This window comes from Myiozetetes cayanensis, unplaced genomic scaffold (genome assembly GCF_022539395.1).
Source record: "Myiozetetes cayanensis isolate MyiCay16 unplaced genomic scaffold, myiCay2020 scf17, whole genome shotgun sequence".
NCBI lineage: Eukaryota > Metazoa > Chordata > Aves > Passeriformes > Tyrannidae > Myiozetetes > Myiozetetes cayanensis.
The window spans coordinates 14,493,299-14,506,638 of NW_026087378.1; the positions used below are offsets into that span (position 1 = coordinate 14,493,299).

Genomic DNA, 13,340 nt, shown 5'->3' on the forward strand with positions numbered 1-13,340 from the left:
TTGAACACACTAAGTTGAACAGTTTAATGACAGATAATGCTAGCCCAGAAAGTGATCTTCATATTGGCTGTGAGCTCAACCAGTAAAACTATCCAAAAAACCTAACCCATGTGGGTGAGGGGAAGCAGATTCCAACTGCACTGAGCCAGGGGACTAAAGTTTTAAGAATGAGATAACACACCTTGCTGAATAAAAACCATTAAGCTTAAACCTTGCCTCTCCTTGACAAGAAGAATCACCAGTTCACCTGAGGTCTTAGACAGACCGTGCACTGGAGCCAAGCTGGACCAGTGTTTTCCTGACAAACACTGACTCACAACTTATCCTTGGACGGTGTTTTTGTGGGATGACTCTTTCCCTGGTGCTCCTGTGATGGTACCAGCACAGAGCTGCAGCATCGTGATGCCAGGCTGAAGTTGTGCCATTCCTGCTGCTCCCTTGGCAGGGGTTGCTGTAAGGCACACAGGCTAAATACCAAGGAGGGATGTCACTGTGCTGCATCACAGGCTAGGCCAAATTCTGCACACAAAACCCTAATTTTAAAAAATCACTCAGGGCAATCAGCTGGAGATGACTGCTCTGCTGACAGTCATCTCATTTGCGTACTTTCAGTGGCTGAGATTACTGTCCCTTCCTCCAGGGCTGTCTCATCTCCAGAGTATTAGTGCTGGTCTCTACTTGTGCCTTGCCCTGACTAATTTAAAATGTGGTGATCACTGACTCACAGAGCTCAGCCAGTTCACAGGTGAGTACTTTGGTACTGTGCAAGAGAGCAACATATTTCCTTCAAGATGTGTGATAGCACTCCACTTCCTTGGAGTAATCCTTCCCAAAGATCCCTAAAACCAGTCACAGAAACAACCCCATGCTTGGAAAATGCTAAGTGCCATGTTTTCATACTCCTTATCCAAGCTCTGAACAAGCAGGATCCTCACCCAGATTGCTACCCAGGACTGGAATATAGAATAACAGAATGGTTTAGTGGGAAGGGACCTTAAAGCTCACCCAGTCCCACCCCCTGCCTTGGGCAGGGACACCTCCCACTGGCCCAGGTTACTCAGAGCTCCATCCAACCTTTCCTTGAACACCTCCAGGGCTGGGGCAGCCACAGGTTCTCTGGGCAGCCTGTGCCAGTGTCAGACAGTGAGCCCAGAGCACAGCCAAGGACAGGGTGTCCCCACCACGGGCTCCTACCAGCAGCAGGGAGGGCTGTGAACACCCCACTCGAGGTTTCTGCTCACACTCACCCGCAGAACAAGGGCAGGAACAAGGAAATGCTCATCAGCCAAAAGGCAACACACTTACAACACATCTCAATTTTTAGCTCTTCTCAAGCACTCTCAATTAAGATGATGATACTTTAACAGCCATACTATTAACCTCTGAAATTTGCTATCCCTGCAAGAATGACTAAAAGCAGCAACCTCAGTTATAAAAATGAGGATACAATTGCAAGGTTTGTTAGTGTTCAGTAACAGTGCAAAACCTGATCGTTAGCTGGGCCTCAGTGCAATTTCCATCTTTCCCTCCCAGGATATCCCACTGCCCAGGTGCACTGGAAGCAGTACTGGAAAAACCAGAATTTAAAACCAGTCAGTATGACCCAGCAGCTCCAAGGAAATCCCAGCATAGATGTTAATGGCTCTAGGAAATAACAGGTTTGCCAGCATCATGAAATCTTGACTTAAGAACACTGCAAATTACTACAGCCACACACTATGATTGCTGGTTTTAAATCTGTTGCAGATCTCCAAATGAAGGACACAATTCTGATTAAATGTCAAGCCCTTGATGGCCGGTTTTGATTTCAACTTTCTGCTGTTGTGAAAATCTAATTCTAAAGCTGAGGAAAAATACTTTATCTTAAAGTATTGATTTTCTTTGTCAGGCAACCAAATGAAAGTGAAAATCAGCTGCTTTCAAATTTAATTATAGGGGTTTCCCTTTCCTTTGGAAGACAGACAAGCACTGCTGAAGGCAAAGAGCGTGATAAGATGTGCCCATGGCCTGTTCTGTCTGGCATTTCATCTACACTTAATAACAATAATTTTACCCTGCATAACAGAAGACACATATTTAATGCACTTAATATGGAAACACTGTTACAGCTCAACTCTTCGGGCCTCTAATGCTGCAAAATAAAGGTCACTCAAGACCAAAGCAGAGTGCAATCAACTGAGGAAAGGGGTTAAATATTAAAAACTCAAACAAAAAGTAGCCAAGGAGCATCTGGCAAAAAGGGCCCAACCCGGGGCACTGACAGCCTGGCCACAAACCAGCTCCCCAGGTCATGGTTATGAGCTCACATAAAAACTGACCATAAAATACCCACAAGTGTTTGTGATTGCACATTAGCATATTAGAGGCACTAACATGTGCATGATTTGGAAATTACATTTCTGGATATATTTACAGCATTTAATATTCCCCCCGCCGTACATACTGTCCTGTCAGTAACTAAGTGCATCTGAAAATTAAAAATGAAGAAATAAACCTCAAATGTTGTGATCAACAAATCTGAGAGACCTTCAGTGCTGCTTGCACTGACAAGCACGAGAGGCAACATCACTGCCATGATGTGCAAATAACTGTGGGCGAGCTTGGAACCATGTCCAGCTTCATCTTAATGGATTCTAATCATATTTTGAGGGATCTGGATGGGACATAATTACAAGTATGGAAGCCTGGAACAAAACCCCTGCGTTTCACATCGCAATTAAAGTTGCTCATATATAGTCAAAGTGTATTTAAACAAGAAAACATAAAGAACTATTTTAAAAGTCCCACAGCTTCTTTGTATTATTTGAGCTTCCATTTTACAGCTTTACCCAAAAAACCCAAACAAAACAACTTATAAATACTGCAAACACATTAAGTAACCTCTGAGGTTACAGACACAGCCGTCAGAACATAGGAAATGCCAGGCTGAGTGATGTCTGGACAAACTTACTCTGCCCCTTCTGCATACCTGATACAAAATTTTGTTGGGCATTAAAGAATTCTCGTGTTTACAGCTCTCTGCTCACTTGCTGGGGAAGCCTGGGAGGAGTCTGATGAATGCAGCAGATAGTTTACAACAAATGTGCTGTGGAAGACCTACTTCAGCTGGAAGTCTGTGGCACAGTCACGTAGCCACACATCAGTTCAACTCAGCAAGACTCTGAGTGATACACATGAGGAAGTGGGGACTTAAAAGGGGAAACTTTCCATGGCTTTATAATACACTGTCATGCTAACCACTAAAATTAATTTCCTTTAGTAACACTGACCACTGTTTAGACAGAGCCTGCCCAGGTGGAGAGACAGTTTCTGGACAGTGGGGGACATGGTTTTTCTTGGGCACACAGTGCACACAGGAGGTTACTCTGTGCTGGAAGGGAGCTGCTGACAGAAATGTCTCTTCCTTTCAGAACCGCAGTGAAATGCCCTTCCAGGAAGGGAGGAACGGAAAACAGATCTTCAGCCACCTTACCAAAGCTGTGGAAAAGAGTGTGATGAGAAAGAGAAAACAGGAATACACAGCTCTCCAAATATAGCAGGAGCTAACGTGACAGGGGGAGAGTCAGCACTGGAAGGTTCTTCATTTCTATCTACGGGAGATTAAGACATCAGTAGTACTGTACTTCAGAGCAGGTTGTGGAGATAGCAGCTTCCCTCAAACACACAATTACTTCATTACAAAGAGTGGAAGGGCTTAGTTCTATTTTAGGGTGGCTTAATATAAAACACTTGTGATCCATGGAAGGAGAGATGACAGAAATATATCTGTGTCAGATGACTCTAGCTACTCTCATGGCCAAAATCTCTTATGTAAAATGGAACTCGAGTGCACTGAATCCCTTGTTATAAAGCTGTTACACAGACAGTCTCTATAGAAAGTGTGTCTCTCTGTTATTTCTCTGGCATTTAGCAACAAAGTAAAATAAACTACTTCACCTACACCAAGGTATTTGTGCTGCGTCTGATCGCACTGAACGAGTGTTACCACCCGGGTCCTGAGGCACAACAAATGCCCTGGAGGAATCACTGCCACTCAAGACACATCCCCAGAGAACCAGCTGGTTGGTTTCAGAGTTGTTCAAACCCAAAGCTACAGCATTAACCATTCCTGAGTCAGAAGCAAAGCCTGGTTCTGGCTGGGAACTGCACTCCACCGCCAGCCTCACTCCCAGCACTTGAAAACAGACGGTACCTCACCTGCTCGGGGTATTTGACATGGGTTATGCAAAAAACAAAAGGAATTAAAGTGACTCACCTGGTATTTTGGGCATTGTTCTTTTGGATCAGAGAACGAGGAGGATGAATTGATTGAGCTATCCAAGGAAGAAGAGCTGTCTCCTCCAGGCTTCAGTTGGCAACATTTCCCAAACACCCTCACCTGAGCATCACTGCAGAGTTTCTGAAATAAAGACAATACATGTGACACATTAAGATCCACGACCTGAAATCACTGTTAGCAGCACTGTACTTACCTGTTTAGGTAAGATATTTGACAGCTGGAAGGCTTATGGCCCAGAAAAACAGGTAAGAGAATATCTACCTGTGTCCACTGCAGCCTGGCTGCACAAAGGACAGCTGAGCTCCTCTCATTCCAATTAGCCAGGAGACAACAGGTCGCTCCAACTCCGTTTCCCTAAGTAGCCATCCATCTCTGAAGCATTACAAACTATTTTTTTAGACCCAGGATTAGGAGAGAGGATGGCAGCAAAGCATTTCCAGCTGCCTTCACCCTGCTCCCTGTGCCCGCCAGGGCAGGGGTGACACAACAGTGATGGGCACTCAGGGAAGGGGCAGCTCACCACAAATAATCAGGAGATTCATGTTACAGGGACAAATGGAGAGAAAAAATCCTGGTTTCCACAGATCTCTCCCTAGCTGTGTATAAGCCCCCTAGCCTTTTCGAAGAGGTGACACATTCCTCATGTTTTCAGTACGAGAGAATTGTGAGGTTGAAAATGAACAATGCTGAAAAAGTCAGTGTTACAGTGATGCCTAAAGATATTTAGGCTTTTTGTAGATTTTAATAGAGTTGTATAACTCGCTTTCACTTTAGACAGTTACTAAAGTGTTTTCTCCTGGTCTGTGCTACTTTCCAATGAATTTCTGTTTAACGATCTTTCCAAGGAAAGAGATTTTAGCAAGGATATCCTGTTTGGGATGTGCACCTGGACCAGAATAATAAGATATATTGTAGTCAAAACAAGACAAAGGGCCAAGAACCCTTGGAGGGGCTGAAGGTGGTAGCAGGGGCAAAAATGGTTTTTGAGTTGGATGTACCAACTAGATATGGAAATTAGTAAAAATTAAAGAGTGAGAATTCTGTGTGTGTGGGTGCCTAGGTACTCCCTGCACCTGACAGCTTTCATTAAAGAACTGCTGTCTACCTTCTCTATGCTTATATTGTTCGGAGAATATTGTTTGGAGAATTTTTTCTTCCATTTTAGGCATCAACAGGGAAGCCAGAAAAGTTCCAAAAATGAAGAATCAATCCAAAGGGTGAATTCTGATGGAGATTCAGACAAAGCACAGCAGAAAAGGGAGTTTGGAGGGCCCAGATGGAGCTGGGGCTGATGTACAGGATGGGCAGGATCTGCATCCACTCCCCACACCCAGTACTATCAATCACTGGCACAGGAGGTGCTCCACTACTGTTTCATTCACAGTTTAAAAACATTTGTGATTTCCCTTGTGAGCCTCAGCAGCCCAAGCAGAATCAGCATCCACATAAGTTAATGGTGTTTAAAGCAGCACTGGCATTGCCAACCCTCCTCACCTAAAGATCTCAATGTATTTTTCACACACTCGTTACACTTCAGCACACCCACGTAAGGTTGGCATTATTTACATCTGCTGGTGGGCAGCACTAGGAGACAGAAATAGTCTACACTGCTCAGAACTCCATACCAACTCTGCCCTAAGACTTCCTCAATTCACATTTCCTACACAATCAGCAAACCGGTAAGAGCAAGCTGGAAGTAAATGCTGCTGGAAGCAAGGTTCAAGGGACAGAGGGAAGCTCAGGACTGCTCTTGTTGGTCACAGCCTCACCTCTGGACTCACAGCCCCACATCACAAGCTCTCCTTTCATCCAAAAACATTAACATGCCTCATCTTTAATAGCTATGTAAAAAGGGAAAAAGGCATGAAGAAAAGTGTGAAATAGCCAAGGCACAGGGTGGCAATTCCATGACTCTGCTCAATAATCAGGAACAACTCTACAAAAAGATCATTTGCCTTACTGCTGAGGATGGATTTTGATGAGGAACCCCATGCCTCTGTCCTAGGTTGTCCAGGTGACCTTTTCTGGGAGAGGTGACTGTAATTTGTCCCTGATTGTGGGTGAGGTTTAGCAAAGCAGCAGAAAATGTCCAGGATTGCAGAGCCCCACGTGGCAGCCTGCACTGCTGCTCCCTCAGAGCTGCTGCCCCAGAAAGCCTCAAGGAAAAATGTGCAGAGGAATCAGTAACTGGGTGGCAGAGGGAGAGGAGCAGTCACTGCCCACCGAGCCCTGTGCCTTCCTGACACACTGTAATATCCTCTCCTTACGACATCCTGGGGAGCTGCTGAACTCCTGCAATAGTGGATTTGCTAATGGCTGGTGAGGATCTGTGGCCTGAGCACAGTGCACAATGGCTGGAACATGTGAATGATCATCATATGACTTCAGTAGGAACTCGTGAACTAGAATTGCATTTTATCTCTGACACAAACAACAATGTCCTAGGCTAGGCAAGCATCATGTGATAAAACCACATACAATCCACAGGGTTACAGCAGCTTTTGCAGGCAAACCACATTTCAGCTTGCATTTTCCATCAGATGTTGAAAGTTCCTTCTAAAAAGTTACAATTAGAACTAAGCTTCCTTGAGAATGAAGAAATGAATTCACTGGCTTTACAAGAGAATAAACATTCTGTCCATTAAAAAGAATAGGCTAACTTTGCAAATTAATTACTTTAAAATCATTTATTCTCATTATCACTGCATTTTTCTGCACAGCAGCTTTCCCCAGATCCACTGGGGAGTCTGGTAACTTGAAGTAACAGTTGCCTAATTTAAATAGCAAACCAGCAAAATGGCTGTTTGGTCTTTGCAGTGGAGTTTAATGAACCAAAACTCCTGCAAGGAGTCTTTAAAGGAGGTCATGGTCTTTCAGCCACCACTTTTCAGAACCTTGTGAACAGTAAATCCCTCCTAAAATGCAGATCACGGATGAATTTTGGTGTTTGCTCTCTTACAAACTTAGCATATGCTTAAGAAGAACTTGTTAACAATGAGATCAAGTACCTGCAGTGACTCTCTCCTCTGCAATTTCTGACTGCAAATGCCAATGAAATTTTAGATGCTACAAATCTCAAGATATTATGCATCAAAGGAGTGGGATTACCTGCATTCCAATATAATAGTCCAAAGACATTCAAGCCAGGTTTCCAAAAATACAAAGGTAACCTAATTATTTAAGAACTGTACGAGGGAAAGTTTCAAAGTTGTGAATTTTCTTTCCAATTAGACAGAGTTGCATCAAACGAGCTCCCCAGGCAAGGTGCTGCCAGAGTGCTCTGGAAGGCCCTGTTTTGCTGGAGAGCAGAACATCTGCTGGAAGGATGCCGTGGCTCCTGGCTGCCACACTGCTCTCCCTGCTGGGGCCACGCTCTTTGTTCTCTCCCTGCCAGCTCACTGCAGATACCACCCAGCTCCAGAGACTCCTGGCAGTCCCAGTTCTGACATTAGAGGTCATCGTTTGCTGAAAGTCTTGGAGACCTATCAGGTAGTTCTGAAGATAACTTGGAGTAAAATGTCTTTATAGTATGACGGGCTACAAAGGAGTTTTCTTCCTCAGTTCTTCTGGAGTCTCTTTTCTCCACATCTGTCAGCAAAGACCTTTGACTCTTTGCTACAAGGTCAATAATCTCCTCAATAAGTGGAAAAAACACGTCCAGTGCTGGATTTCTGCTGGGCAGGTTTTGGTTTGGGGATAATAAGAAAGCTGAAAGGAGCCTGGTGTGTTGAACTCAATCAGACTGTGTGTAGGTGTGTTAGGGCTGTGAGTGACAGGAGGAAAGAGAAATGTCATCGTATGCTTTACTCTTTTCTACCTCTCTGAACAGCAGGAGCTCAAATACCATTGTGGTGGCAGTGATAGAGAAATCTGTATTTCCAAGCTAAGTTGCTACTCTTCAAGAGCTCTGTACCTCATTTCCAGAACAGGATTTCCAGCAAAGCTGAAAAATTATTCCAAAACAGATAAATTAAGTCTTTTGCTTTATTAATATCTGTTAGTCTGAATGTGCAATTAAATGTATGCATCCACCTAGGACATGGGAGTAACCTGAACAGGCATTCATCTCTCCCCTTCAGTGCAGCTGTAAAAATTCAGGTATCTTTCTTAAAATGCAGCTGTCAAGTGCTACAATCTCCCTTTACTTCCAGGGTTGTCAAGTTCCTCTGTTACTCAGAGGTCACTGAAAAAAGTCGAGACAACCCCGTGCTCCCCCACTCCACTAGTATTTTTCCATTTCTGTTTAGAGAGAATAAGCAGAGCTAAGAAGGTGGGACTTGATCTCTGTGCTTACAGCTTTATCCATCTGCTCAGCCTGGCTCAGTGGAAACCTGTCCTGAGAGCCAGACAGAGTCCAGAGTCTCCATTTCACACAACTCACCTAAAAGCAAAAGGCTCACTATCCAATTACTAATCCCTCAAAGCAATTTGCTGTTCAACATTTATCCAGTGCTGAAGTATATTAGAGCACGTGGCTAATCCTGGCTTGTTTCAACCAGCATGCCACTTCTCTACTTTGGGATAAATATGACATTTGGAGTAAAAGAAATTGCTGCTGTAGGAGATCAAATATCATGTGACCTTTCAGTGAAATTATCCTGAATATAAAGACAACTAGGTTACATGGAAAAAGCGAACTTTCCACTCCCCAAACCCAAGCTCATTACTGCACCTCTAGGTCTCAAATTCTGCATCCCAGGTCACGCTTTCATTTCTTCAAAAAAACGAAACAAATGCTCCTTCTGAAAATCCCCTCCTGCCTCTGGGTGCTGGCAACAAGTCACTGCCCTTCTCTGATTCCTTGTCTTGCCTGGTCCCACAGCTCCAGAGGAGCACACCTGTGCCCACAGCTCCTGCCTTGGGAACCCGGTCCAGCCCACGGGGTACGTGTGTGAGACCCCCCGGGCACCTGCAGGGGCTGGCAGGGGGGACAGGACAGCAGGAGAGGAGGTGTTGGAGGACAGGAGCAGACACGCACAGAAATGACTCTTCGAGCAGAAACCAGTCACAGGGTGTAACACTATCACCTGCAAATCAAGTAATACAGTGTCACTAGAAACGAAACACTTACTGGCATGAGGAACAAAAGAAATAACTCTCTAGAGGAGACAGTGTCCCAAACCCATGAGCTTGCCCGTAGGAGTACTTTGATACCCCAAAATCCAAGGGATGTGATGCTTGGGTGGGGACTGAGGCTGTGTATAAAGGCATCAGTAATGTCTGCTTCTTGTACCCCACACTGCCCTGGTACATTCCATGTCCAAATGCCTGTTCTGATCCCTTTGCTCATGACCTGGTGCCACAGGGCTGGAAAGGCAGACACTCTCTTCTGGGATAGCCTGGAAGAACTCAGATATGGGAGGTACCCAATTTTCTGATGCTAGGGAGGCACAGCCTTTCCCCTCTGCTTCCAGAGCCCGGCTGATCAATGGCCCATCCCCTGGAAAGCTGGGGAAGGACCTCTCCTGCTCAGCACCAAAAAAGGTAGAGGACTCACAAAGGGGATCTCTCTGCCTCCCCCATGCCAAGTGGCCACAGCTGCCCGGGGTGGATCTCTGCCTGGCCTCGGTGGAAACGCCTGGCACAGCCCCGGGCCAACATTCCCGGCGCTGGGAAGAGCTGCCAGCCCTCCAAGTCACCAGACTGCTGCTCAGCTTCCCTGGCCAAGTTTAACTCTAGCAAAACCTGGGCAAAACACAACTTCTCCTGAGCAATTCAGATACTTTAATGGCCTTGCTTCAAACTCCGAGCTGCCTTCAGTGTCCCGCTGGGCAACACCCTCCCCAAAGTCTTGATTACCTAATATTTAGCTTTACTGAAGACATGAAGAGGCTGATTTAATATCCAGTGAAAACACAGAGTCCTTATTTATGTTATAGTCACATTTCCCTCATGGATAAGACGAACCTAGTAATGCTTAACTAATTAGAGCCCAGCTTCGTGTGAGCACAAATTCAGCAGTTTTCACTCATCAAAAAGTCAGAGCTTACTGTTTTATTTCTTGAAACATCTGAGTCTGGAAAGGTTTGCTCTGATGCTCCTTAAATTTTACAACCCTATCTTCCCTTAACAGAATTCAAATGCCTGAGCCATGTTCAACCGTGCTCCACTGTACGTAGCTCTCGACATATGTAGAGATTAGACACATAAAACAGACCAAACATATCTCACCTTGCTGCAGAGGCATACAACTCTTAAATTATAATTGCTTTCATGTCTCATGACAACAGAAAATGGGAACTGAAGTGCACAGCAACACAAAGCAAACTGAAACCCTCTTGATTCTCCACATTAGACTGATGAGCCTTCAACCAGAAGAGGTTGGGCACTGACAGGCACTTTAGCAGATCTCCTGCCCACCCTCAGTGTCATTTGTAAATCCAGAGGTATAAATCCTGTTAGGAAATGTCGGGGGAAGAGATGCAGAAAGCACTGGTTCTTGTGGGGTGCTGAACAGACACCCTTTCAGAAGGGAGAGTGCCCAGCCCACACACAGCTGGCTGCAAAAGGGCAAGGGTGCCTTGGAATGTGCTTAGAGCCAAGATCTGGCTTTGTACAGGCAGGGTGTGTCTTTGGTAGGAAAATCATGATAAAGAGGGAGAAAAATAAACAATGCAATTCCTTGAAAATGGCCAGTACGTCCTGCTGACTGCACGGGCCTGTGCTGAGCTCACGGCAAGCCCAGCCGAGGACTCTCCTGCACGTTTTTACCTGCAAAGTTTTGTTTTACCAGAAGTTTTGCCTGACATGACATTTTCTAAGTGCTGCAGAAGGCAGGTACTGTAGCAAGCAAAGGTTTCAATATACCCTCTTTCAGAGTCTCCTAATATTATGAAAAAAAAAAGAAATATATCAAGTTCCTAGAGATGAATTCTGGATATTGCAAGTGCCCTGGGAACAGTTTTCCTGCACCAGTCTCAAGTACTCATTTCACAGAGATGGTGACTACAGCTGTCTCCCTCCCCCTTAGCATAGAAAAAGAAAGGAGAGATTAATATGGAACCATATCAGCTCCATTATCAGCCATTTATCCTCTTGTTGTTGAGCTGCCACAGTCAATGAACTCCTGAAATAACCCAAAACAGTGAAGTTTGCAAGTTCAGTGTGCAAATTCACAACTCTCTTAAGGAGGCTTTAGGCTTTCAAGAAATTAACTTAAATACAGCAAGAGGATTTACACTGGACATCTTTTTTATTAATGAAATAATGCTTTATAACTAATGAGGTAATAGTGAGAAGCACAGCCAGCAATTCATACCAATAAACCATTAGTAAAGATCTTTTGTCTTTAAAAACCTGTTTTCCCGGCAAGAACACCTGAAAGAACAGGAACTAATGAAACCATTCTAAAAAGTTTAAATTAAAAAGAAAGATGCATTTTTTTCCCAACATTTGTGAAACCTGCTTTGCTTCAAAAATTCTCTATAAGAACTAGGAAATTGATTCACGGCTATAAAAGCACTGGAGTAAGCGATGGAGAAGCCTCGAAGTTTGTGCCTGATAAGACACCAAGTGACTTCAGAGGTTTGGGTACTGGACACAGGCAGCACCCAGGACCAGGGTGAGGAGCATCAGGCTGGCAGCCCTCAGCAACAGGCTGGGAGAGTCTGCAAAGCCGGATGAACAATCTTCTGGCTATATTCCAACAGCCAAAGGAAAACCTATTTTGTGTACTCCTGCTTACAGAAGGACCTCAGTAGGTCCTCCAGGTAAAAGCAACTGGAATCATAAATTTCAGTTTACACCGTGCTTTCTGCTTGCAGAGCTTAAATGGTTTGTGGATGCTTTCAGAGATGGTAAAAAGGAAGTTCAAAGCAGCGAAATAAGTTGTCCAACCTCACACCACCACTTACAATAGCACTGTGGCTAGAAATTAATCTTCTGGCCAGGGCCCTTAGAAGGAAGTATCCTCATCTGACCGCATCCATTACAGTTTCAATTAATAGATTACCATGCAAACCATGCCAAAACGAAAAACAGAGGAAAGTTTTCAAGTAACTTTGTGGGGAAAAAAACTGTCAGCAAAGCATACAAACAACAATTGGCAAAAGCTAAACAAACAGGACACAAGAGGACACAGGACTGGGAGGACCTTCTGGTTATGAATGCAGACCCCACCACAGTACAAAAGCAGGTCCATAAATGCCAGTTCCTGCCCTGCCTTAACCCCCAGCATTGCCTGCTGCAGCCCCAGGAAGGAAGGAATCCTCCTCACTGAAAGAGCAGAAAGTAGATGAGCCCCAGAATAAAGAGATCACTATAGTACTTAAAGCTGGTAAGAGTGAAACTACTGAAGCCTGAATAATTTGCAACTTAACAGGCATTTAAATATAGCCCTGCATATAACCAACATTTAAATGTTAACGTGAATAAAACAGAACACGTGCTTTATCAACCTGGTCATCTGAAAAAATACAGACTACAAACATGTAAATCAGCACAATACTCACCGACACTGAAACATCCTCTATTTTCCTTTTAGCGCTGGAGTCAAACAATACATTCCGTCCCCTTCTCTCGCAGTCCTGATACACGATCAGTCGGATCTGACTTGGGTCAAACTCCGGCAAAGGCCAGCTGTAATTAAAGAAGAAAAGAGCAGAAGGATCAATTACCACAATTCTTTATTACACTGTTATTCCTACATTATCTGTATATACAACTTGATTAAAACAGAAAGTCAAGCAAATGCAATGCCATTTCATCAAACCCTTTGATGCCGCGGCCAGAACGAAGCCTTTTGTTTTTTTTTCTTTCCCCTACACGTGCCAAATTACACTGTCATAAACTCCACCAATCCACTACAACCACACAAAATGATCTTTGCAGCATTAATAGATCTTGTGCTCTGTCTTGTGATGTGTTTTCCTCAAGTTCCAGCTATTTAAAATCAAAGTCATAGAAGAACTCAGCTTCTGTGTTTGAAGACCGAAAAACCACCAAGAATAATAATCACAGGATGGTTTGGGTTGAAGGGACCTCAAGCACCTAGTCCTCTCCACTTAAGCCACCGTGACTCCAGGCCATGGTCAGCAAACCACACACAGCAGTCCTGACACAC

The 13,340-nt window shown here is 44.3% G+C and overlaps 1 protein-coding gene across 3 annotated transcripts in view; it reads right to left on the reverse strand.

The window, feature by feature from the left end:
• The window catches only part of FNIP1 (folliculin interacting protein 1), a 63,345-nt gene that overhangs the window by 24,549 nt on the left and 25,456 nt on the right, over window positions 1-13,340 (reverse strand). For all 3 annotated transcript variants that reach the window (XM_050312555.1, XM_050312553.1, XM_050312554.1), the window contains exons 2-3: window positions 12,730-12,856; window positions 4,256-4,399 (exon numbers count right to left, since the gene is read on the reverse strand). In XM_050312555.1, the coding sequence (XP_050168512.1) occupies window positions 4,256-4,399; window positions 12,730-12,856 (271 nt within the window). The remainder of the gene's footprint in view (window positions 1-4,255; window positions 4,400-12,729; window positions 12,857-13,340) is intronic.